Source organism: Artemia sp. Qi Xiang Cuo, chromosome 4 (assembly GCF_049724085.1).
Source record: "Artemia sp. Qi Xiang Cuo chromosome 4, ASM4972408v1, whole genome shotgun sequence".
Taxonomy (NCBI): domain Eukaryota; kingdom Metazoa; phylum Arthropoda; class Branchiopoda; order Anostraca; family Artemiidae; genus Artemia; species Artemia sp. Qi Xiang Cuo.
In genome coordinates this window covers 78,519,477-78,544,409 of record NC_142797.1, presented here as the reverse complement: position 1 = coordinate 78,544,409, position 24,933 = coordinate 78,519,477, and the positions used below count along the sequence as shown (strand labels likewise).

At 36.8% G+C, this 24,933-nt stretch overlaps 1 protein-coding gene across 2 annotated transcripts in view; it reads left to right on the top strand.

Annotated features, from left to right (window-relative positions):
• LOC148953464 (uncharacterized) overlaps nt 1-24,933 on the top strand; it is a 78,954-nt gene that overhangs the window by 14,947 nt on the left and 39,074 nt on the right. The window contains exon 1 of one of the 2 annotated variants that reach the window (XM_089088547.1): nt 10,541-10,595. The exons of the other annotated variant lie outside the window; for it this stretch is intronic. Coding sequence (XP_088944673.1) covers nt 10,578-10,595 — 18 coding nt within the window. The 5' untranslated portion in view covers nt 10,541-10,577. Of the gene's footprint in view, nt 1-10,540; nt 10,596-24,933 lie in introns of those variants that run through there. 2 annotated transcript variants of the gene reach the window in all.

The window sequence follows — 24,933 nt, the reverse complement described above, 5'->3', positions numbered from 1 at the left end:
ATATAGAGTTTCCTTTAGAAGAGCCCATAGACGACAATTTACAGTGTTTTTTTTTTAATGCTTTGGCAAATTTTTCAGAATTTTTAAATTACTTTTTTCATTGGTTATGTAATGAATATTTTGTTTGACTTTCCACCGTTGCTTATAGACTTGGTTAAATTGGCCTATGAAAAATATCTTTTTAGACGCTATATGCTTGTGGCACCACCCTTTCTGTGGGTATGCCGGAAATTTAGAAATAATGGGCTGCTTAATGAGGCGCTGACGTGCTAAACAAAACAAATCATTTATTCCTTACAGCAAAATGTTCAAACTGACTTAGGGTTTGTTTTAAAGCAGTATGAACCACAAGTTGATGATGTTGATGATGTTTTTTTTTTGTATACCAACTAGGACTGTGTAGTCTAAGGGGAGACAAAAGGAAATTTCGTTTAATTAAATACCTAGCCCTATTACTTTCTTTAATACACCAGCACAAATTTTTCACAATGGCTTCGATTTGGGGGGAGAAGGTATTTCCCTCTATATTATTTTCGGAGTTATTTTAGGAATTTTCGTAGAAAAATGTCTTTGTTATTATTATTGATTTTTTTTCAGAAAAACTGCAAATTTTTTCCTACATTTTTAAAAATATATTCCCCCCCCCTCCTAAATTTTTGCGAATTGACACTACTATTTTTTCCCAGAAATTAATTGTTCCGCCCAAATGTGACTGTTTCTATTTTTGCCTTGGAGAATCGAAGATATATATTTTTTAGTTCTACAGATTTACAGCTTTTTTGCGTTATCATCCCAATTGTGTAATTGGATGTAGCAGAACTGTTTACTAAATCTTCATCTGCGTCGTTTCTAATGCTAATTTATCAAATGTTCTAATATTTTAATTTCACAAGATGTTACTTTTTTGCGTTGTTATTCTAATTGCGCAATTTAACAGCAGGACTGTGTGCTGAATCTCATTTACACCGTTTCTGATGTTATACTATCAATCCTGTCGAAAGGGGAACTTCCAGACTATACTACCGTATTACTGTAGATATACAGCAACCATGCAATATTTACTCTGAAACGAATCGAACTATATTTAGTGCAGATAGCCCTCATCAAAAATCGGGGAAACAGAAGGGGTTATATTTCAGGAAAGAGGTTAAAACTCGGCCAAAAAAGCGTTGTTGATGTAGATTTGAGTGGTGTCATTACTTTTTTGGTCTGGTGTCATAGTCATCGAGTGGATTTAATCCTCTATCGACGATGCCAGCAACGCCATGGCGCGCAAACGCGATCTGTCTGTAGTTATGAAAATAAAACAATACTAGTTCAAGTGGCAACATTTAATGGCTTATTATTACTGCTTTTTGAACGTTGTACCTGTCAGCCATTCTATTACAACTAAATTCCAACCTGGCACAATTTGAAGAACATTTATGTTTTTTTCTTACAATTTGAAGTTGTATCTGCAAAATGACACATTGAAGAATCTAATATCCAGCTAATCGATACGAATGAACGAAATAAAGATAGAACATTAAAGGGGAACTCAATTCAACATGCAACAACGGGTTGGGAAAGCTTTTCTACACCTAAAGTAAAAAGAGCTTAATTCTAATATTTGTGGAAATCTTACAAATACTTGTATACTGACATACGACTATATACACTGGCATGTGGAACGGTAGATAGATACTTTCCTAGTTGTATTTATTGAAAACTCCCCTTTGGCACTATTATAAGTGCCATATCTCGGCTAGATCTCCTGATCTCCGTCTTCTGTGCAAAATATCAAGGACATATGTTAATAGAGACCTCTAAGTGGAAAATTAAAAACAGAAGCCTAAAATTGGTATTTATGAGCCCCTATTCGCCTGATGCCTTCTACGAAGACTCGGAGCATTTGTACTGTTTAGAATATAGTGTATATGGTTCAATAGAAATACGGTGAATGACTATAGTCTTGGAGAGCAGGAATTTTCGTCATGTAAGAAAAAGGTAAGGATTGCAGCAGTTCTTTACAGTCCCTACCGGCAGTGCTGATCTCCGTTTCATGGCCCTTAAGCCAGGAAATGCAATAGGGGGCTGGAGGCCAGCCCTCTTGTGCTTTCCCAAACCCTCCCTGTTTACCTTCCTCAGATTTCTCCAGGTACCCATTTAGAGCTGGGTCAACTCTGGCTGAGCTTATAGAGTCACGCCACTGACCCCTTCCAAACAAAATAACCAGCAACACCAGGACATGAACTAAGGTCAATGCTAAAATAAGGTCAACTAAGGTCAATGCTAAAATAAGGTCAACTAAGGTCAATGCTAAAATAAGGTCAACTAAGGTCAATGCTAAAATAACTATGGAAGTGACCGAAGTAAAAGAAGTAAAGTAGACGGAACTGTCAGGGTGTCAAAGTTCTGCAAATGTCGAAATTAAAGATTGAAAGACCATGCCTAAGAGTATGGTCCGGCCATACTGACGGGCCTGAATAGGTGGAGCAACTTCAGTTCCCATGATTAATGAATTCTTATTGTCAAGAGGTTTTAGGTAAGAAACTAATAGTTGAAATTTACTCTTAAATGTTTTTGTGGAATGAAGTACATTTTCTTAGTTTATTTTAGCTATTGACTTGTTGAAATTTGGGCTTACCTCCTGGTTTCAAACATTTCTGGGTAACGAACCGTAATTAAGGAGCAACTCAATAGTAACCGAAACTCTAAAAAATTGGAATTTTGATATCAATAGCTATATCAAAAGAGTTGGCCTATTATGATGATTGCAAATATATAAGACTCGTTAAGCTTAGTGTTACCCATCAAAACCTACGGGCCTGAGAAAATTTGCCTGATTTTCGAAAAAAGCAGGAAAACCCCTAAAAGTCAAGGAATCTTAATGAAAATGTCTCGTCTTACTTTCTTTTTGCCGACTGAATTTTATAAGTTGGAATTGTCTAAAGTATCTTTCCGTGGGGGGGGGTTTCCTCGGGAGAAATTCTCCAGAGGGAATTTTCTGCGGAAGCAATTTTCTACTGTGGGGGGGGGGGGCATTTGCAGGAAAATTTTTCCACGGAAGAGGGGATTTCTGGCATGATTTTAAAATAATCAGAAATTTAAAAGTCTTTTTTAAATGAAATTGTGCTAAAAAAAAATTTCACCCGGAAATTTTCCGGGGTATTTTCAGCTAGAGTGGAATTGTCTGGGGGGAATTTCCCTGGTGGTGGGTATTTCACTCGGAAAGAACTTTCCGCGGGGAAGGAATTTTCTATGGAGGGGGAGCCGGATTTCCTGGTATTATTTAAAAACAGTAAGAAATTAAATACAAAAAAAGTTTTCAACTGAAAGTAAGGAGCAAAATCAAAACTTAAAACGAACAGAAATTATTACGTATATTGCGGGAATTGTCCCCTCATCAAGACCTCTTTCTTTACTCTAAAGTTTGACTTTTTGTCCTAATTCTTTAAGAACGACTCCTGAAACACAATGGTCGTTTAGTTAAAATAATAAGCTTTTATAAAAGTTCTAAAAACACTTTAGCGTAAAGATCGAGGTATTGAGGAGGGGTCAATCCTCCTTATATACGTAATAATTTCTGTTCGTTTTGATTCTTGATCCTGCTACTTACTTTCAGTTGAGAAAAACTTGTTTTTTATATTTAATTTCAGACAGAGATGGCCCACTGCACTATAATTTTGACTTTTCCAGAATTGGCAATAAAAATAATTAAATAATGTTTGTTCAGTGTTTCTCTAATATCTGCTAATGCTGACCTCTACACAAAGGGGGAGAGATTCATTCTAAGATTGATCGCGCAATTTACCATATAGGCTAGAAAGCGCACCTTTAATGGTTTCAGACCTATCCCCATAAAGATCCCTTGATTCCACTTCTTAAATTTTGCTCGTAATTTCCTATTTATGCCTTCACGGGCCCTCTTTCCGGTTACCATTCCTGAATCAGCCAAAAATGGCGGCTTTTTTTCACTTGCCAATTTTTTTAATGTGTTTTTTAATTTTTGGCTACTATGGGCTGAGTTTACTATTTTTTACTATGGGTTCGTCCCTAAGGGTACAATAGTTTCCGAACTCGTATTATTGGGTGAGACAAACATACATGATATCCTATCAGGGGACGGAGAAGATGATGTTTACTGATGAAAGAAGAAGAAGAAGACATGTGTTTCTGCAAACTTCCACGGAGAGAAAACGACACGTCAAGCCTATTGAAATCAGGATATTTGCACAGATAAACTGCGAATAATAAGCAATATTGTTTTCCAGTGTGACTCAAATAATAAAGTTAAGAACAGTCTAAAAATTAGCACGAATCTTGACACAATTTATAGATTTAAAGCTTGCGTGGGACACGCCCAAAAGAGAGCACTGAAAAAGGGCAAGTTATTTCGTTTCAATCATTAATTGTATTATTTGGCTACTGTATATGCAAATCGTGCGAACACGCAGATATCTTCTTTCGGGACATTCGACCCCCCCAGTGTTAACATGGTGATGATTTCTTCTAGGATTCCACAATTTCTATATATTTTGCACAGTCCACTTGTTTCCTCTGTTCTATAAAGTGTTATTTATTCTTGAAATGAAGTTGACCGCTGCATTACAATGATATTAAGAGATGGTACAATTTGAACTGATATTGATTGTGCATGAGGGAGGGGGGAATGTGCTTTATGTATGTATATGTACATCAGATAGGCAGATACTCGTTGAACAAATTTGCAGTACTCAGAAAAGTAACTAAGGCATGGACAGGGCCATATCCAGGATTTTTTCCGGGGGGGGGGAGGAGCTTTGTTTATATGCATTTTTGTTACGTCTTTACTAATTGGATAAACATTTCGGGGGTGTGGGTTCAAATCCCTAACCCCGTGGATATGGCATTGGGAGGCAAAATATGTAAAAATATGCAAAAGGAAAAGTATGGAAACCAAGACTTTAGCCAACTGCAAATATGAAATAAGCTCTTCTTTTGACCAAAAGTTGCTTACCATTGTGGTTCAATGCCAGGGATATTTCAACCCATGCATTTTCTTTCAGAAGCACATCTTTGTAGCACTTCTCTCTTATGTTGTATATACAAGGGTAAGTAGAAATCATATTAATAAGTTTTTCAATATCCATGTTTGTTTACTTCTGGAGCGAATGACGATAGCGGTGCGAATTTTTTCAACTTGAACTTGAAGCGAAGATTTCGATGAACGAAGTGTATTTTTTCTGCGGGGCGACGCGAAATTCGCTAGGCGATACAAAATTCGCGCTCTGTCGGAACTAAGCTTTACTCACCTATTCAATCACCAACCACAAAACAGTATAATCATATAAGCAACCAAAAAGACCACTAGATATATACCCACTGTCAAGTGTTTCAATGCCAATAGTCAAGGCTGAATCCGGAGGGGGGGGGGGCGACCGGTTTTGAAACCCCCGTGAATTTTATTTCCAACTCCTAAAAAAGTAAAAAAATGTATGTAAACAAATTTTGAAGTGTTTTGTAAAGTTTTTGTTCCCCCCCCCCCCTAAAAAATCCTGGATATGGCCTTGCTAATAATGGTTCGTTTTATTAGGAAGTATTGCATATCTGCAGACAGGGGGGTCAGTGGTGTCAAGATAAAGAAAGAGCTTGGGATCTGTTTCGGGAGGAACTTCAAACTTCTAGAATAAAAGCAAAATACACCGATTATATGGGAAATGTAATTCACCTGGGACTGTTTCAAAATTTTTGATGGGATTGTTAATACTTCTACCCCGTTTGTATACGGGCCTCCTTGAGAACCAAGCTATCAAGGCTTCAAAATATGGAATAAAAAACAAGTTTTAGTCAAACTAGTGATGAAAAACAAGTTGAAATAAAATATAGTTCAGATATGACTTGGTAAAATGTAGGCGATGAATAGTTTCAAACATGGAAATATAATGTAAAAAAGTGTTAATCAAGTTAAATAAATTGTCTCAAGTGAGCATATATAGATTGAAATAGTGACAAGAGAACGTTAATTAACTATAATATAATTTGTAGGTAGTTCAAATTGGAATTAATAGTTGGATAGGGTTGTTAAAACTCCCTCCCCGTTTGTATACGGGCTTGCTTGAGATTCAATCTATCAAGGCTCTCATATGGAATAAGAAACAAGGTTTATTCAAATTAGTGAAGACGAAAACAAGTTGAAATAAAATCTAGTTCGGATCTGACCTAGCTCGGAGTTCGGTAAAATGGAAGTGATGAGTAGTTTCAAACATGGAAATATAATGTAAAAAAAAGTGTTAATCAAGTTAAATCCTCGGCCGAAAGTATAATGCGTGGTTGGGGCAATTTAGATAAAAAATGAAATTTAGAGGAAAAATGCCTTTCTATGGTATTATTATTTAATGCAGCGACAAATTGTCCCCCTAGATATCGAAAAATAAATATTGTACCCTCTTATTTTTCGTGAATTGACACCACACTGACGGAGTTGGAGGGAACTTTCCTTTAGATTTCAGAAAAAAGAATATTCCGCCAATAAAAAAAATGAAATGAAATGACTAACGAAAAACTAAATTAAGAAAATATTAGGAAAAGCATATCAAAATTACGATTTACATTCCGTCCGTCAATTTGGGTTTATAAATCTGCCATTATTGGTTATTCACTGCTTCAAGGCCGCATCCTGGGGGGGGGAGTGTATGTGGTTAGACCCCTCTCCCCGCCCAATTTTTTATAGCTCTTAAAACATAACAAAATGCATATAAACACATTTCTGATGATTTTTTTTTAGCTTTGTTTAGCCCTCCCCCCCCCCCCCAACAAACCTCCTGGTTGCGCCCTTGTACGGCTTAGAAGGATTTGACAATTTTTTTGTTATAGAATCTCATCATAATGGAAATTTGTCTGCCAGGTATCTTTCTTGGATTTATTCCTGCATCGAAGAAAGGAATAAAACTTGGCCTTGTTTAATCTGTTTCGATCTTTTGTCAATCTTGTGATTTACTCTAAATAGTTTATTTCGTGATTTTTTTTTGCAATTGCGTCAACATTGACAGGAAACAAATAACGGGTTTGGTTTTGAAAATATGATTGAAGGCCAAGCTCTGTATTTCCTTTCTATACAGAGATACCATCTCTTTGAGTTTCTAGGTATATACATTTATACCCGCTATCGAGTGTTTTATGCCTAGTAATGATTCTTTTTGGCGATATTTGTTGCATTTGTGAAGATGAGAAGAGTGGAGGGAATTTTCCATGAGATATATTCAACTTTTAATCTTTTTCTGGGCTATTTCTTATATCAGAACCATGCTTGTGCATACCCATCCCCAATTTGGGATTAATACACCAATGGCTTATTGGGTTACCACAGATTAGAAGGTTGTATACATGCACGTTCGCATATGTTTATTTGGGTGGGGGTGGTGCGATCACAAAAATAGGTTAATCGGCATTATATAAGAAACATCCTAAAAATCTTCATATTCTGGGTGTCTCACAACACCCCCTACCCCTTTTGCATTTGATTACACTTTTAGCACATGAGCGTTGTTAGACTTTTTATGAACGTTTTGTTTTGCTAACATGCGTTAATCTTTTAATTGATATTAGTAAAATTTTCTGGTTCAACTCATTTCACTATTTAAACGCGTGCTTATCAATATAATGTCATCGCAAAAATTGTAAAAAGGGCTTATTTTAAGCGTGGTTGTTGAAAACTCTATTTTGCAACATTATCACTTCATTTTTTAAAATGTACATATGTGTCTATAGAATCGACGCCATCTCTCACGACCTAGCAAAATCATAAACTTGGTCATACAAACCTAAATAAAAATATTATTTGTGTTTATTTGTTAGCTATTTTTTTTTACTTTCACATTTCCTAGAAAGGTATAATGGTGTAGCCTATGTATTTTAGATATGATCATGCTCTGCATATTAACCGAAACCAATTGATTTTTAATCATTAAGAATTAATTTTTTAATTAAAATAACATTCCTGAGAATTGCAGGTTGGATCTAAATAAAATTGTACTCTCATTTGAGCCACAAATATTAAGATTATTTTGACTGTTTCTAGCTCCTCAGGGTAAGATTGCACCGTCATAAGGGTCATTGTCATGTTCAGGGGGACTACCCAGTTTGACCCTCCCCACTCCCGAAATTTATGCCATGGTTCACTCAGATAAATTTAATGAACCTTTTTAAATCACCAAACCTTCTCTTTTTTTGAAAATTTCTCAAGCCAATCAACTCCTTCAAAATGCGTTGAAAACACCCTCCTCCTATATATGCTTAAGATTTGCTAGCTTTGACTCTGGAGGCTTGTTTGTAAACTGAAATTGATAAAACGTTTAGATGTTAGATTTTAAGTGCTTCATGACAATAATCATATTTGTTTTACGTTGGAGCCCCTATTTTATTTTTATCATAAAAATGTTAACATTTCGAGAATAAATTTTGGCTTATTCCTTTAATAGTCTAGTATTTATGTGTTCTCTAACATAAGCTTTACTGCTTGAAATGTTCCGTAAAATATGCCTTATATTTGTATTTACCTCCCTCCCCCCTGCCCATATCATTTTGACAGGTTGGTATGGACTATAAAGTCCAATGTCGTATTATTCACCTTTATTTACCATATTATTTAACCACAATCGAAATTAAAAATTCATTTGACTCATTACCTGAAACTACACTTGAAACGATAAGAACAAATCCTATGGACACGAAATGACTGCTGGCGTGGGGATGAACCCAAAAATCCCCAGTGGCTCAGCGGTGCTTGTGGCCCTGGACCAGCAGACATTCAGAGTTAGTGCTGGTCGTTCAAGTTTAATCTGCTGTATGTTAAAGCACAGCCTCTTTCTAATTTAAGCTACGTCACATCAAGTCCAGTACAAAAATGCGTGTAAGTCAGGCTGGCTAAATTCATGGATGTTCAAAAGTTAAAATTTTTGGGAGTCACATGGTTCTGATTTTTCTTCTAAGATTGTTATTGTGAGATCCGATTTTTGATTTAATGCATGAATAAGTTCAACTAAAATAATGGTAGAGGGGGATCTAAAGCCCACTAGCTTATGCAGGGGTGGATCCAGGATTTTTTTTAGGGAGGGGGGGGGGGGCAAAATAGGTTGATCCGATAAACTTGCGTTAGGAGCAGGTTTAATTAACGCAAACTTGCGTTAATTAAGTAAATTACACTACTTTAGACTACGTTAGGGGCGGTGCGCGCCCCTAGCCCCCCTCTGGATCCGCCACTGAGCTTATGGGTGACTTTGACGCAGTATTATATTTGCTTAAACAACAAAGATTTACATTAAAAAGCAAATATTTCAGAAATATTCCAGCTTGTTTGGAAAATAGCCCGGGCACAGGTTTATTCCCTTGGAGTGGAGACGATAGAATCGTATTATATTTTGGAGGGGTTCCGACTAAAAAAGTGCTCGGTACTTACGTATTATCCAGAATACACGCGAGAAGTGAAGTTAGGTTAATCATAATGAAATAAACCAAAATATGATAAAAATATAATGCTTTAGAAGCAAATTTATGGGAATTATCCTACAACAAAGAATTATGTAGAGCAGGTCGCCCAGAACGCATTATATTAAACAACTAACCTAACCACTATATATTAAATTTTTTAATTAAAATATACTTGCATCGTAGTTTATTTCACGAAACAATAAACTAATTATAACCGAATGCGAGAGAAACCCCGGTTTACTCAGATAAAACAAAGCAAACTTCTTGAGTGTGTTCTGGATAATACGTAAGTACCGAATGTTTTTTGTTTCTTAGCTTTTTAATTCCAAGGGTGGGCTCTTTCAGGCCAATCTGAGTAAAGTCCTTTCTGTCCTCTATGAATATATACACCTACGTTCCTTCTCCCCCATTCCCTGTGTGTAGGCGTAAGCCCAAGTATTCAAATTCTCTCTTTATTTTGTATGACGTCTTGTTTGCACAGTTGATTTTGTTCATAGACCTAAAAAATGTTGCGGAAAAAAGGTTATAGGAAAAACGAACAATATTTGAATCACAAGCGATTTATTTAGGCTAAACGGATCACACCTAGACACCTATCATTCGTAGAGTACCTGTTACCTCTGTGTTGCTACGAAACTTTATTCTTTTATTTGACCGTTAAAGACGAGCTTTCATCACTGCATTTCTTTCGAGAGGGGCTGAAACCTCCAATCGTCTGATAGATCTTTACCATATTCAAAACCTGCTTTTGCCACCCCTCCGTGTCACCCATATGGCCCAGGTGTCTTCCTTGTTCTATCCAATTGACGTAATGCTTCCTATTGATTTCGGTCAATATTGGCATTTTTTGTTCTTGTTGTCTTGACTCCATGCGTAGCTACGCTGTGTCACGGAGACACTAGTCAAGAAGCGGAATCTGTATAGTTTTTCAAATTGTTTCAGCCTGAAACTGATAAATGCGGGTTTTTAGGGGATAAATTAAGTCGTTACGAATAGGGTGGGATTTGAGTGTCCAGTTTCTTGGATGGGCTTTTAACTTTTTAGTCTAGCTGAAGTGGTCTGGATGGACTAGAAAGGAATAGATTGAGACGCTGTTTTAGGGCTGGGTGTTAAAGATATGCGGGTTGTAGATGATGTGTCAGAGAGAGGTAGGATTAATGCTTATATTTAACTCTGCTTTTGACTAAATCGTAGCCATGCTGAAAATAATCCAGATTTACCCATATATATGTTGGTATCTATCTGTTAGCCAGTACACACTCGAGAATTTGGATCTACAGGTACGGGGTTGAAAAAAACTGAGACACTTCAGAGATAGATATGGGTAAATTTTTACCAAATCATATTATTGACTTACGAATAAAGTGAATATACCACTCGATGCCTTTCTTTATGCTCTTTCCAAATATAATAATCATTTTTGTCGGAAATGAATTTTACCCCCACCCCTAAATACTAATTCAGGGTATATGTTTGCACATTAGGGGAGTGGGGGGGGGTAAAGTTTAAATTTACCTCCCATTTACACCAGAAATAAAATTTGCCCCATCCCCTCTAATGCGCAAATATACACCCTGAATTGGTATATACAGGAGCGGGGGTAAAATTCATTTCCGACAAAAATGATTATTATTGCATTTGTAAAGAGCATAAAAAAAGGCATCGAGTGGTATATTCACTTTATTCGTAAGTCAATAATATGATTTGGTAAAATGTTTACCAAATCATATTATTGACTTACGAATAAAGTGAATATAGCCTACCAATCGATGCCTTTTTCTCCGTTTACAAACAAGAATAAACCGGACATTGTCCGATTTTATACATCAAAATTCTCGAGTGTGTACTGGCTAACAGATAAGTACTATATTTTAGTTCCAAAGCCGTAATTTACTCAAATGGGTAAATTTCTAGGTGGCACTATAATTTAGCTAGGATGAAAGTGAAAACATCATTTGATACCTCTTTTTATGCTCTTTCATTATTCAATAATAGCTTCTGTCGCAAATTGTATCCTGAGCCCTTAAAGGGGCCCCAAAGGTAGTTCATTTTTGTAACCACACAAAGAAGTTATCAACAGTAGTTAAGTTACTGAAAAGTGGTTAAAAATATATCACTAGTTTATAAACTAATCACTAGTTTATAAATAGGTTGTTCAAGAGTAATATATTCCAAAAATACTTATGTATAGCAATTTAAACCTCATTTATTAGGCAACTCAAATTTAAACCGTTTTCCTACCGTTTAAAGTTTTTCGAATGCCGTCGATAAAAAGTAGCGCTGAATTTTGTGATTTGAAACTTTACCATCGACAATTCAGAGTATATTCCAATTTAGAATATATATTTGCACATTAGGGGGGGGGGGAGGTTGTAAAGTTCATGATAAATTTCCAGTGGGCCACATAATTTAGCTAGGATGAAAGTGAAAACATCATTTTATGTATTTTTATGATCTTTTATAATTCATATAAATTACCTTCTGGGCCCCTTTAAGGGCTCAAGCTGCAATTTTCGACAGAAGCGATTATTGAATTATGAAAGAGCATAAAAAAGGCATCAAATGATGTTTTCACTTTCATCCTAGCTAAATTATAGTGCCACCTAGAATTTTACCCTGAAATGGGCTCAGGTTTGAACTCTAACCCTCCCCCCCCGTAAAAAATGCAAAAATAGCTACTGTAACAGTCGTGTCCGATTTATCTTCTGAACTAAGCAACATAATAAAAAATTGTAAAGCACAATTTGACTCTCCATTCATCAGTTTTCAAACATAATGGTTGCCACCTTGGCAATTGCGTCTCAGGTGCCCCCCCCCCCCCCAATTAATATTAGGTTCCATACAAAACCTTGTTGGTTTCAAAAAACCTGTTGGTTGCGCAAAATGCAATGTAGTCCCAATTTGAAAAAAAAGAAGTAACAAATATTACAGTCTTGTAATTAGCCTAAGGCTAGACTGAGACGCAATTGTTACAGTAACAATCACTATATTTGGAAATACAGTGTTACTACTCTTTTGCTGATAATGCCATGTACAATCTTCTCACCAAAATCATTCAAAATATTCGTGATTTTTGCAATTTTTCTCTCAATCTTCTCTCTGTGATTTTTTAATTTGTCATTTGAACGAAATTTTGAGTGTTGTATCTAAACACCCCGATAGGGCCTTAGGAAGATATTTTCAAGCTCACTTCACCTCCCCTACTCAAACGCAAGGCCGTATCCAGTTTCTTTGTTCGGTCGGGGGGGGGGATACAAAAACTTTAAAAATCGCATCACCAATTTCGTTAAATGTTTCGATAGAATCTTTGAAATCTTAAAGGCAGAGAAGGAGTGGTGGAATGAGGTCTAAAACACTTTCCGACCCAAATATGAACTGGAAACCCATTTCTCGAGGTTTTGTTTAGTTTTACCGAACATGAACTTTTTTTAAGTTCCTAAAAAATTAGAGTCATTGGGTAGGGATGGGGAATTGGAACATTAAATATGTCTTTAAAATGTGATTATTTCTTCCAGTTTTAGCTTATATAAAGTCCTAAACAGTGGCGGACCCAGGGGGGCGAGGGGGACACGTGCCCCCTAACATAGTCTAAAGTAGTGTAATTTACTTCATTAATGCAATTCTGCGTTAATTAAACTTACTCCTAACGCAAGTCTATCGGATCAACCTATTTTGCCCCCTCCCCTGAAAAAATCCTGGATCCGCCCCTGGTCCTAAACGAACCTAGCTTATATTAATTACTAAATATAGCAATCTGGGTTCAGTGTGAAACCGTCGCTTGAACTGGGGATAACGAGGGCCCTTTCCCGCATATGCCCTAACTAGGATTATTGGTATCACATCAAAACTGCTAGTTTTTAGAGCAATTTCAGTCTAGACTGCTGTTTTGACAAATTTACTTCCTTTCCCCAAAAGGAATTCCTACCCACATGCCTGCATATGGGAGCTGTGGAGTTATTTTTCCATAAAAGTAGGCGTTAAGTTGTGATGAATGCTTAAATACAGAATTTTTATTTGGTGTTTTTTTTGTACTTATGTATTATGTGAGAAACACTCGAGAAGTCAAGTTTGGTTGATGCTAATGAAATAAAACAAAATATGACGAAAATATAATACTTTATTAGCAAAATTGTGAAAACTAAAACTTAGAATTATGTACCCAGAACGCAGAAATATCCTTAAGAATCGCGTTGAAAGAAGTTGTGCCAAATTTCAAACATGGCCTAGTTTTACACTTGCAAAGATGTTGCTTCTCATAAGAGTACAAAATCATGGCGTGTCCATTGACGCACTCTTTTCTTTTGGGCAACAACCCCTTTATCCTGGAAAAATATAATTGCCAGAGTTTCATTGTAGCCCTGGGCTACAATGAAGAGACCCTAAAGTAAAGCAGCCATAAAGTAAAATGCACCCTTTTCTGGTGAGAAGGTTCGGTGCAAAATAAGCTTTATTCATATCTGAAAGGGCTTAGAAAACCCTAAATAAAATAAAAGCATTATATCTAATGAGTTAGACTGAATAGCTTGTCAGTAATCTGCATTTCCTGCTTTATCCTACCGTACTCGATATACAAGAAAGTCTAGTATTGGTTTAAGAAAAAGTGGTGGAACTACTACCGAAGTAGTTATTAGTCAAAATGAACTTCTTAATATGTACAAAAGTACACCGGGACAGAAAGGGGAGCATGACGCTCAATCTGATTGTCTTTGAATCCAATGAAAATGCCTGCAACATTTTTATTTCCGATGTTCGCGTTTAATTTGGCTGTTTATATTTACATTGCCCATATTTCCTTTATGTATTGAATCTTGTTTTCATCATGTTTCAGTCTTGTTTTCATTTGGCAGTTTATGGACAGAGTGGAAATCAAATCAAACTACGAAATAGTTTTTGAAGATCTATCTCTTTCACCTTCATCGGTTGATTTGTTTTCCTCTCAGTTCATAAACACCACATAACAACGAAGGTTTACACATTTATTTAGAATCGTTTTTGCTATAGTTCAATACGTGCCCCTTTTTGTTTGAGTGGCCCCTATTTTTTTTATGACCCAACTACTAGATACAGGTAGGATATGGGGATTGTATCTACTCAACTAACTGTTCAGGGATCTAGATGAACAATTGACAAAAAAAAAAAAAAACAAGGGCCAGAAGGCTAACGAGGGTTGTTGGCTAGCAGTTGTAGTATGTATCACATGAGATAACCTTGGATTTTGGCTCCGTGGAAGGGGGCTCAGGAAAGTTATCTTTTGCCATTGCATAGCCAATGAGGGTGTGTTTTATTTTATTTTATGGGGTTATCAGTTTGTTTTGCTTGTGCTTTTTTTTTTGACGGGATTACAAATCGTCCAGCCTTTCCCTGAACCTGTTCTTGATGCCAACTGAAATTGCAGTTTGGAGCAGAGTGGCCAGATGGGGCTCATTTGCGCACTTCTGTGCTTTTTTGAGGCAGTTGTGCATTGAATTTTTCAAATCAGTGCATTTTTGAGGGGGGGATCGTTTATTCGGCGTATAGAGAAATAGAGTTTTGGCCCATTTTCACTTTCAGGTGGCGCAATGTTAGACCAAGTAACTGGCAACACGGGTTTGGAGCAGTTTTAAAATATGCCGTCGATCAGGAATTGCCCAATAAGTTGCTTGTTCCAAATTTGATGCAAAATTTCCAAGATTATCAAAGCCTGTGCCTAGGAGAGGGAGGGGAATTAGACCCACTCTTACCGAAACCTTGATATTTTGACTATTTTTCTGATATTTTATACGTTTCCACTATTTACCCCCATCCCCTCTAGATTTACGTGCCTATCCTGGGATTACTACCGTTAATAGCTCTCTTTTTACATTGTTTTATAGTCGACATACGGTTACGGACGTAGTCCCAGGGACGTACACAAGGGAGGCCTTGAGGCCTAAGCCTTCGAAATCAGGGGCGTAATTTGCTATGGGACAGGGAGGTAACTGCCCCTCCCAGAACTCATTTTGCCCCTAGACCTTATTTTGCCCCCCCCCCAAGCTGAAATTTAGTTTCTTCCAAAATCTTGTCAAAACTAAGATAAACGTACGTAATTTAAGCATCAACAGAAACAGATCAGTTTTTTTGTACATATTTACCTTCATAGTACTATAAAGTACCTTTATAGTACTAAAAAGTACCTTTATGGTACCAAATATCTTTTTTTAAGTTTTTACTGTCATTTTCACATTATTTTGGGAAATTGGTTTCAACTTTGCCTCCCCCCCCCAAGGATTTTGACAAAATTACGCCACTGTTTGAAATTCTATTTCTTATCAATTTTCTAGTATTGTTAATAAAAATCGTGGGTGCAGTGAAGATATAAAACGTAGAATAGCCGAAAAAAAAGACAAAAAAAACTATCAGACAACTTTATATGCCAATGTTTGGTATGTTGGTCGAAAGTGATTGGAGACTAACCAGCTACGATAGGGTATTTTTCGAGAGTTATTTTCCGTGGGGGTAAGCGCCAGCTCCCAAAAAAAAACAAAGTTGGTTCGTTGGCTTCAAATAAATAACAAAAATGCTTACAAGTAAACAATCTTAAATGATTATTTTAAAAAGTTAAACAAGAACCATTCATTTTCTCCTTTAAAAGGCAGCTATTCCAAAATAACGATGCTCCCTGTGTTTTTACACTTTAGATAAAAGCTTCATTCAATTCGAGTATATTAAAAGATTGTTCGGCCTACATAGAACAACTTGCCAGTTTTGACATGGTGATCTAGGTATATGGCCGCTACAAAAATACTGACTAGTTTCAACAGGACCATAACCAGGATTTTTTTTTGCGGGGGGGGGGGGGGGTGATTAAAAGTTTATAAAAATGTGTATTTGCATTTTTGAGTCGGACAAAATTGTGTGTGTGTTGGGGGGGAGGGTTCTAACGCTCCTCTTTAGGCTCCCCCGAGTTTCAATAATTAAATGTTGGCTGATATTGGTTCAGTTGTCGTGTGATAGCTTAAGGCAGCTTATGAGGAATTATTTTCGCAGGAAAAGAAAGATCATAGCCATTTAAAATTAAAGACATTTGATATAATTTTTTGCTTTTGTTGTTGTAGTGAAGGTGGAGGACGAATGGGTGTTGATGCAAATTTGGGAAATGAGATTAATAATGCGCTATAAAATCAAATGATCCAGAAATGGAGTAAGGAGGTAAAGAATTTGGAAACATTAAAACTCCACAAGGGTCTTGGGGTAGTGAAGGAGTTCTATCTTAAGCTAAATTTATTAGTTAGGCATCTCACTCATTGGATGCAGCTCAAGGCTAAATGTCTTCAAATTAGGACAAATTGGAATAATTCTTGACCCCGTTTACCCCTGCTTCCTTATTTCACGCCGTGAAATGAGGAACAGGATTTTACAATATCAAGAAATCTCGGTCAGGCAATCGAGATTATATGAACTGTAATTCGACGATCAGAATTAAACATATTCATTATGCATGCACAGTATATGAACATATGATCACAAACCAATATAGATCACAATATACTATGCGAATAAATGACCGCAATATTGAAATAAAAACGATTCTAGGTTCAAGAGCCCCGGTCAAATGTTTAAAATTCCCCGCCAACCAAGGCCGTACACAGGATTTTTTTGGAGGGGGTTTTACTCAGATTTTTTTTTTGGGGGGGGGGGTTACTCAAAAAAAGAATACAAAATTTGTTTATATGCATTTTTGTTACGTTTTTACGAGTCAGAGGAACATGTCGGGGGGGGGGGGAGGTCTAAACCCCTAACCACCATCCCCCTGGGTACGGCCTTGCCGCCAACAGAAAAATATACACAATCCTGTAATTCTTTGCTACTATAATAAAGAACATTGAAGATGGTGTGTGATAGGAATTGTTTCACAATTGTTTCGTCTGAGACCGTCTGTCAATCCTTACCAATGTAAGATATTCGGTATTTGCGTATAATCCAGAACACACTCGAGAAGTTTGCTGAACGTAACATCAAAGGAAACCGGTTTCATAGCTACAAGACAAGTGACGCATCCCAGAATGCTTTGGATTTGTATAATTTGGGCTATATATTTTCACATTAGGAAGAGGAGATTGGGGCATGTTAGCTTATTATGCCACCACCACCCCTAATGTTCAAATATATAACCCAAATTATATTAATATATAAACTTAAGTATTTCATTTTTTTTAACCCAACTTCACTTCTCGAATGTGTTCTGGAATGTATGGAAGTACCAGATATTCATCCTTGGAAGCATAAAGGAAAACTTTACATTCCCAAGAAGTTAAAACTAAATTAAATATTGTCATTGATCGCTGTGTATTAAAACATTTTTTTTGGGAGGGGGCATCTCATCCTGTGTTTACCCAGGGTATGAGCTTATTTGCTAATAGGGTGAGTTGCTTGCTACAAAAAAGTTAATAGAGGTGGTTGCTGGACGAATCTATAGGAGGGAGGGTGAATTCAATCTAGCTACCCTTTTCGTAGATGAGATTGATGGATGTACAAGTGACTCGATGGCTATACAATATAGTCCCACTTTCACAAGAGAAGCCTGGTATTGGATTGCCTTAGAAGCAGGTATGGAAAAAGTTCCAAAGCTGCCAGTAACAAAATTCAGGAGTAGTGGAATCACTGGTATTTTCAGACAAAATCTGTCAATAAATTTTTAGTAGGCCATGAAACATGCCAAGTAGCATTGCTACTATACCACCGACTTTTCCACGGTGGCGTAGAAGATTGGTAACAGAAAATGTCAGTGTTAAAATGCGTAAAAATCTAGATAAATGGGGACAGAAACGAATTTTCTAAAAGGGCATCAGATCAAGTTTAGATCTTCCTCAGAATTGTTACCGGTAAAAGATTTTACCAGGCTAGCAAAATTCTACAAGTGTCGCAGTGCAAGTTTTACAATTTTAAATACGCACATAAAAACCGTCAAAGTTTTACAATTTTAAATACGCACATAAAAACCGTCCTGGGTAAACCGTCATACACCCAGGACCGTACTCAGAGAGGAAGTACCCAATTTGACCCCATCCCCCTGAAAAAGATTTGTAAAAAATTAACGGCAAAACGTGCAAACAAATTACATTAATTTTTCATTGAAAGAAGAATAAAGCATTCTTGGAAGGGGATATATTGCTTCTTTGGGAGAAAAAAGTGCCAACAGGGTGAAACTAAGCCGTCCCCCGTTTCTGCTAACGATTATTACACCCCTCCCCAAGAAACAATATTGGAAATTATTTCATATGCGCCCTAAGGCATATGCGGGAAAGGGCCCACGGTGTCCCCAGTTCCAGTGAAAGGAAAATTTCACTGCAAATATGCTTCGTGAGCAAGTTTTGTTACAATTTAAAATAAACCAAAGCACTCATAGCTTCTATCTAGGTTGGCTACTTTAAAATATAACTCTAAGACTCTCTTTCCACTAATTTATGTAATTTCTTCTAAAATATACTTTTAAAATATATTCTAAACTTGATACAATAATGTCCTGGATGACAAGCTTTTTTGAAGGAAGGGGGGGGGGACTTCTAGTCCTTGTATTGACTCCTTTCCTGTTGAAGTCTCGGCACCTGACTATTTTGTCTATTATTTTCTAAACTGTTCGGCTATTCCGGAGTTATTTAGAACTCGTACTCCTCTTCCCCTAGACCGGCTATTCTGGTCTTATTTAAATTTTATATTTCAGTGTGTAATTGAAATACAAGCTACATAAAAATTTGTATCTCTATTTTTTCCCAGTTTTAGGTTCACATAGGCTGGGTGCTTCCTGATTGTTCTACATGTAGGTTTAATTATCGTCTTCAATTAAATGAAACGACTTCCTCAAAATTAACATGACCCTTAAAATTGCATAAATTCTGTTGTAAAGATAGTTTGGTAGTTATCATTTATTCATAAAGTATTCATAAGAGTATTAGCATTTTTACGAGTCAATCCAGTTTAAAGCTATTTTTAATATGCTAAACAAATCAGTTCTCAATAGAAGAGTGAAAGGTTAGGATGTGTTATACCTGTTGGTTCTTCTGGGCAATTCTGGAATAGTGCAAAATGGCTCCATCATTAAATACGGTACTTAGGTTAGGCTATTTTAGCTTACGCGCTCTGGGCGGCTCCCCTTCCATAACTCTTTGTGGTAGTTCTCATAATTTTGTTACTAAAGCATTGAGAAGGGGGGGGATAAGTTATAGTGGAGCTGTAGTTAAAGTGTCATAGCTATAATCATTCTTCATCAGGGGGGTGGGGGGTTAACTTTCCCCGTAATGTTTGCCCAAGTCGTAAAAACGTAAAAAAATGAATATAAACCAATTTCTGACGCGTTTTCTAAGTGTTTTGTACCCCCCCCCCCCCACCGAAAAAATCATGGATACATCCTTGTTCTGCATTTTATTAAATAAGAATTGTTATCTTGACTAGTTTCCTTCTGACAAATTCTGGATTTTTTACTATTGCCTCCCTCCCCAGCAAAACTTTAATAATGTCTTTTCCCTCGAAAAATAATCCCGAGTACGTGCCTGATTTTTGTACTATTACTTTACTTAACGGTGACTAAAAAAAATGTGGTCAAGGATATAAATTATTATGCATTATATATCTGATTGTTTGCTGGTATAACCAGGGCCATTCAAGGGACGAGGCCATCAGGGCGGTTGCCCTGGGTGAAGTAGCTGATGGGGTTGCCATGGTTGGGGGTTGCCCTCTTGATCAAATAGTTCGCTTTGATTTGTTTGTTGGTTATATTTGAGTCGGGAGGGGCGCTTTAATTAATTTTGCCCCGGACACAACCAACCCTAGGAACGGCTCTGGGTATAGCAGTTAATTTCTCAGCATAGGAGTGTATTTTGGGGTTAGAACAGTTGAATCGATTGAAATGGTTGTCATGCATTCTATGAAGCAAATTCAGGTTTTTGCCTTTTTAGTTGATATCTCAACCTTTCCGAAGGAAGAATTCCTCGTATTTTGCCCCCTCTTCCTTTTTTGCAGAAACTACCACGCACAGCAATTTTTTCAAGGGGGGGGGGTGAACACAACAATGGATGAATCTCATGAAAAATATATGATACCATGTAATTTTTTGTAAAAATATTGAAGTTTGGTGGGCTTTTGTAATTGTTATGCCCTTCACCTGGGCACGGACCTGTCTTGGGATCCCTGTAGCCTAAGTAGTTTCCTGACTGATAGTTTTGGTGCAAGGGCGTAGTAGTTATTTGCAAGTCGTATGTAAATTTACTGATGATAGTTCCCCATACTCGGAGGATTATGCAGTGTTAGCACTAAAGAATGAAATTGCAATCGTTAAATACTAACGACAAAAAAAAACTAAGACAATTCCATCCAGGGGTGAATCTACCACCAACTATCTGCACCCCACCAGTGCAGAATTTTTTATTGATCAGGGTGAAGGAATGACTTCAAGCACAATAAAGCTTTATTTTAAAAATGGGGAGGGGGAACTTTGTGGCAAAATCTTCTTCGAGTAAAAAGGAACATAGACGTTTTTCGTTTTCTTTCCAGCTATAGTGGCAAGTCCGTTCAGGTGCATATGTAGGAGTCTTCGTTTTTGTGTTCTCCCGAAATATCAAGATTTATTGTCAAACATAAGTTGATTTTTTCGAACCCCTCCCCAACCCCTCCGTGTATCGCGTAATGGCGTAATAAGTATATGCTATTTTGACGGTATGGCGAAATTTCTTTCACAACTTAAAAGGATTTTAGATGTGCATTTAACATTCCATTTTTCCTGTCCAAATATGATGACATTTCCGTTCTAGCGCATGTTCAGTGGGAGAGGGGCTTCTTGTCCGTGTCCTCCCAAAATTTTGGTTAAGCATTTGACCCCCCCCCCATACACTGCAGTTACAATCCACTATCCGGAATTAATCTCTTTGCACCTCCCATTCCCATCTCATACACTGTTGTTTGCATATGAGAATTGCTAAGAAAAATGTTTTGTATCTGCGTCTGAATTATTCAGAGCAGGAGCTCTGAGTTTTTGTCCACCCATCGCACCCACTAATCAAGAGAGATGCTAAACTGGTTCCAATATATCTCGACTAACGGCCTGTAAGGCAGTTTAACACATTGTTGCCCACTTACATTCTATTCTATTACAACAACCAATTGGTGGCTTGGTGAAATGTGAACGGCTCTGACATGAGTGTAATTCACTTTCAATTAGATATTTCGTCATTGTTTATTATTATTTCTAAGTTTCTTGTATGTTCTTTATGGAGTAAATGGCATATGGGGTAATATTAACGTAGTAAATATGTGACGTCCTTTACTAGGTTGCAAGCAGCTACCGCTGTAACCATAAAAAGCAAGTGTATGTCTGTATTTTTTGTTTTGAAACGTGCAAATTTATGCAAGATAATTGGGAACATCACGAGAATGAATGTATGCTATGAAAATTCCAAAAATTTAATTTGAAATGCTCAAAACAGAAAATATAACGTCGTAATGATAAGTGTTTGTTGGCCAAAGATACGAACCAGCCGGTTGTAGCGAGCTGATTGTGGCAAGGCTATATTTGCGAGGCCTAAGGTAGGCAAGTACGAAGGGGGGGGGGCTAAGATGTGTAATTTCGTCAAAATCCTGGAGGAAGGCAAAGTAGGAGCTGATTTTCCTAGTCAAGTTAAAACGACCAAGGGAAAAATCAAAGTATAATCATCTACTGAACAAGCACAGTCAAAACTCTCCAAAAGTGACCCCGCGTACCTCAGCGCCTCTAGAGGGTAAATGTTATACTACTTAATCACTCCGAGCCAATACATTAAATTTAATACAGCTTTTACGGAACAAGTATAATCACCAGAGTTTATATAATTATCCAGTAAGCTTATCGCAGATCATTTCTGGTCTTCGTTCTCGGTGCGAACAAAAAGATCCTCCCACTTCTTCGTGCAGTTATGGATCAGTGTGTTTGCGTCAATCAATGAGAAATGGTTAGAAAGTGCATTATTCGTAATAGCGGGTTTCCACTTGTTTCGCGTCTGACTTGTCTACCCGTGAAAAGATCTGATGCCGCTTATGTTTCTACGTTCTCTGGAGCACTCGCACCCCGGTCCGGGTTTTTATAATGGGTGAGATAGGGAATGATCATACTGGATAATTATATAAACTGTGATAATCACCTACGGAAGTTGTGATTTATTCGCCAGGTTCGCATAGGTATGGAATCGTCTCCGGAGACGCGGACAAAGGGTCACTTTTTTGTGTGGAGAGGATAGGTTTTTGTCAGTACTTGTTCAGTATGTGTTTATACTTTGGGAAAAATGAGCCTTAGAGTACCATAAAGGCAAATGTATACTAAATAAAACTGACCTGTTCCTTTGGATGCTTGAATTATGTAGACTTATCTTTAGTTCTGATTAGATTTTGAAGATACTTAATTTCAGCTGGGGGAGATGAAACTGGGGCCAGGAGGCAGTTTCCCACTTAATATTCGAGTTATCCTTTTTTATTATTGCTCCCCCTCCCCAGAACAAAGTTCATGCCTACATGGCTGTTCCAAGCCCAGCTTTCATTCTGGTAATAACTCCTGGTTTGAATTAAAGCTACATTTCTGTTGTTACCAATTTACAAGAGTCTGCCGTAGTAATGTGTAAAAGTGACAGTGTTAGCCGTTCATTTCGCTTCATAATTTTGCTCTAACCATGGTTAATGATGATGATAACTTAGAGTTTGATAACCCAAACAGCGCTTTGTTCCGAGATATTACTTTAGATTAAGGCAACTGGGATTTTATCCCTTTGCTGTTCTAAATTTATAAATAGTCCACTGGCCTTACGCATACCAACTCTTGTACATCAAACAACATTAATAAAATGTATAGTTACCGTGTTTTGATTTTTGGATTTCTATTTTGTAATATTCACCGAGTAGTTAACAAGCTCAGAAGAAATTGCTTTAAAATGTGGCAGAAGTTGTAAGTCATGAATCATCTAAGCTACAGACTTTTGTTTGAGAATACGGTAATACTGCAATTTCTGCCACAAAAAGGGTATCGGTACTTATGTCTTATGCTCACCACACTCAAGAGGTGAAGTTAGGTTAATCATAATAAGATATACCTAAATAGGATGAAAATATAATACTTTAGTAACAAAATTATGGAAACTACAACAGAGAATTATGGAAATCAAGCCTCCCAGAACGCATTATATTAAATGGTATTTAAATGGTTTCTAACCTAGCCTGACCAAAATATCAACTCATATATTTACTCCTTCAAGCCTCATATTGACCTAATTAAAACGAAAGTCTCCAGAATCCTTGGGATCCCTAAAAGATTGAAACACATTTTTCCAGGGTCAATTCTTAGACTCCTATTCTACAGCCTACTTCAGCCTTATGTGTCATACTCTTCTATTATTTAGATGCCAACTTTTCCCTCATCATTGAAGCCTCTGTCAAAACTATATGATAAAGCAAGGACTCTTATACAGGATACTGTTCCCTGCTTAAACCCTTGCTTGACTTGATATCTCTCTATTTTCTGTCTTGTGCTTCTTTTAATTTTTTGAGGTTACATGGCCAGCTTCCTGCTGCTCTATGTAATAATATATTTTTTTTCCGAGCAATCGACTCATTTTTCCGCACTTCCAATAATTTACAAATACCTTTTACTCCGTAACTACAGTCTGACTTTAACCCTCTGATAGCTTGTAACACGATTTGGAACACTTCCAGAGTCTGCGATGGGCTGCCACTCGTGTGGTATCTTCAAAAAGTATGTGAGAGATTTTCTTGCCACTATTTGATTTTTTTCCCCGTTTCTCCGATGAGTTGATGTCTCCGGATTGGTTCCGTACTTTATTTGGGGGGTTGAATCATGTATTACTCCCTTGCCTAGTTTGGATTTTTTTTTGGGGGGGGGGGTGTGTTGCTTGGTTTGGCGATGTGAATTTGTTATTTAAAATTTGTTTGATGAATGTATTTAAAAAAAAATGTTTTTGTTTCTCCCGCTTTTTTTACTGGCCATAGAGCCTTACGGGGGAAAATATGTTGAGGTATTTGTTATTTTTATGAGTAATTTACCGTTGATTTTGGTATTCAGTGATATATTTGTTGATTTGTCTTTTTTCAATAAGTTCAAAAAATTCAATTTATTGTATGTGCTTTTCATTATGAATAATTCTTATAAACGAATCTTCAATCTTTAAAGGACAAGTTTATGTCAACGTATGATGTATCTACAGGCCATGAAGCCTTTAGAAGTGTATCATTGTATTTTATGTGTATTTCACTGTGAATAAATCTTATCTATCCGGCTATCTAAATATAAAATATTTAATTAAAATAAACGTACTTTGTAGTTTGAGTACATACTGAAATATAGAAAGAAACCGGTTCTACTCAGACCAAGGACTTGAGAACTTAGCAAACTGTTTTTTTAGGTGGTGAACCAGTATTAAAAAAAAAATCTTTTGGTTGTTTCAAAACTATGTTGTTTTTGGGTAGTATTTTATTTTCGTCCGTATCGGCATGTTCAAA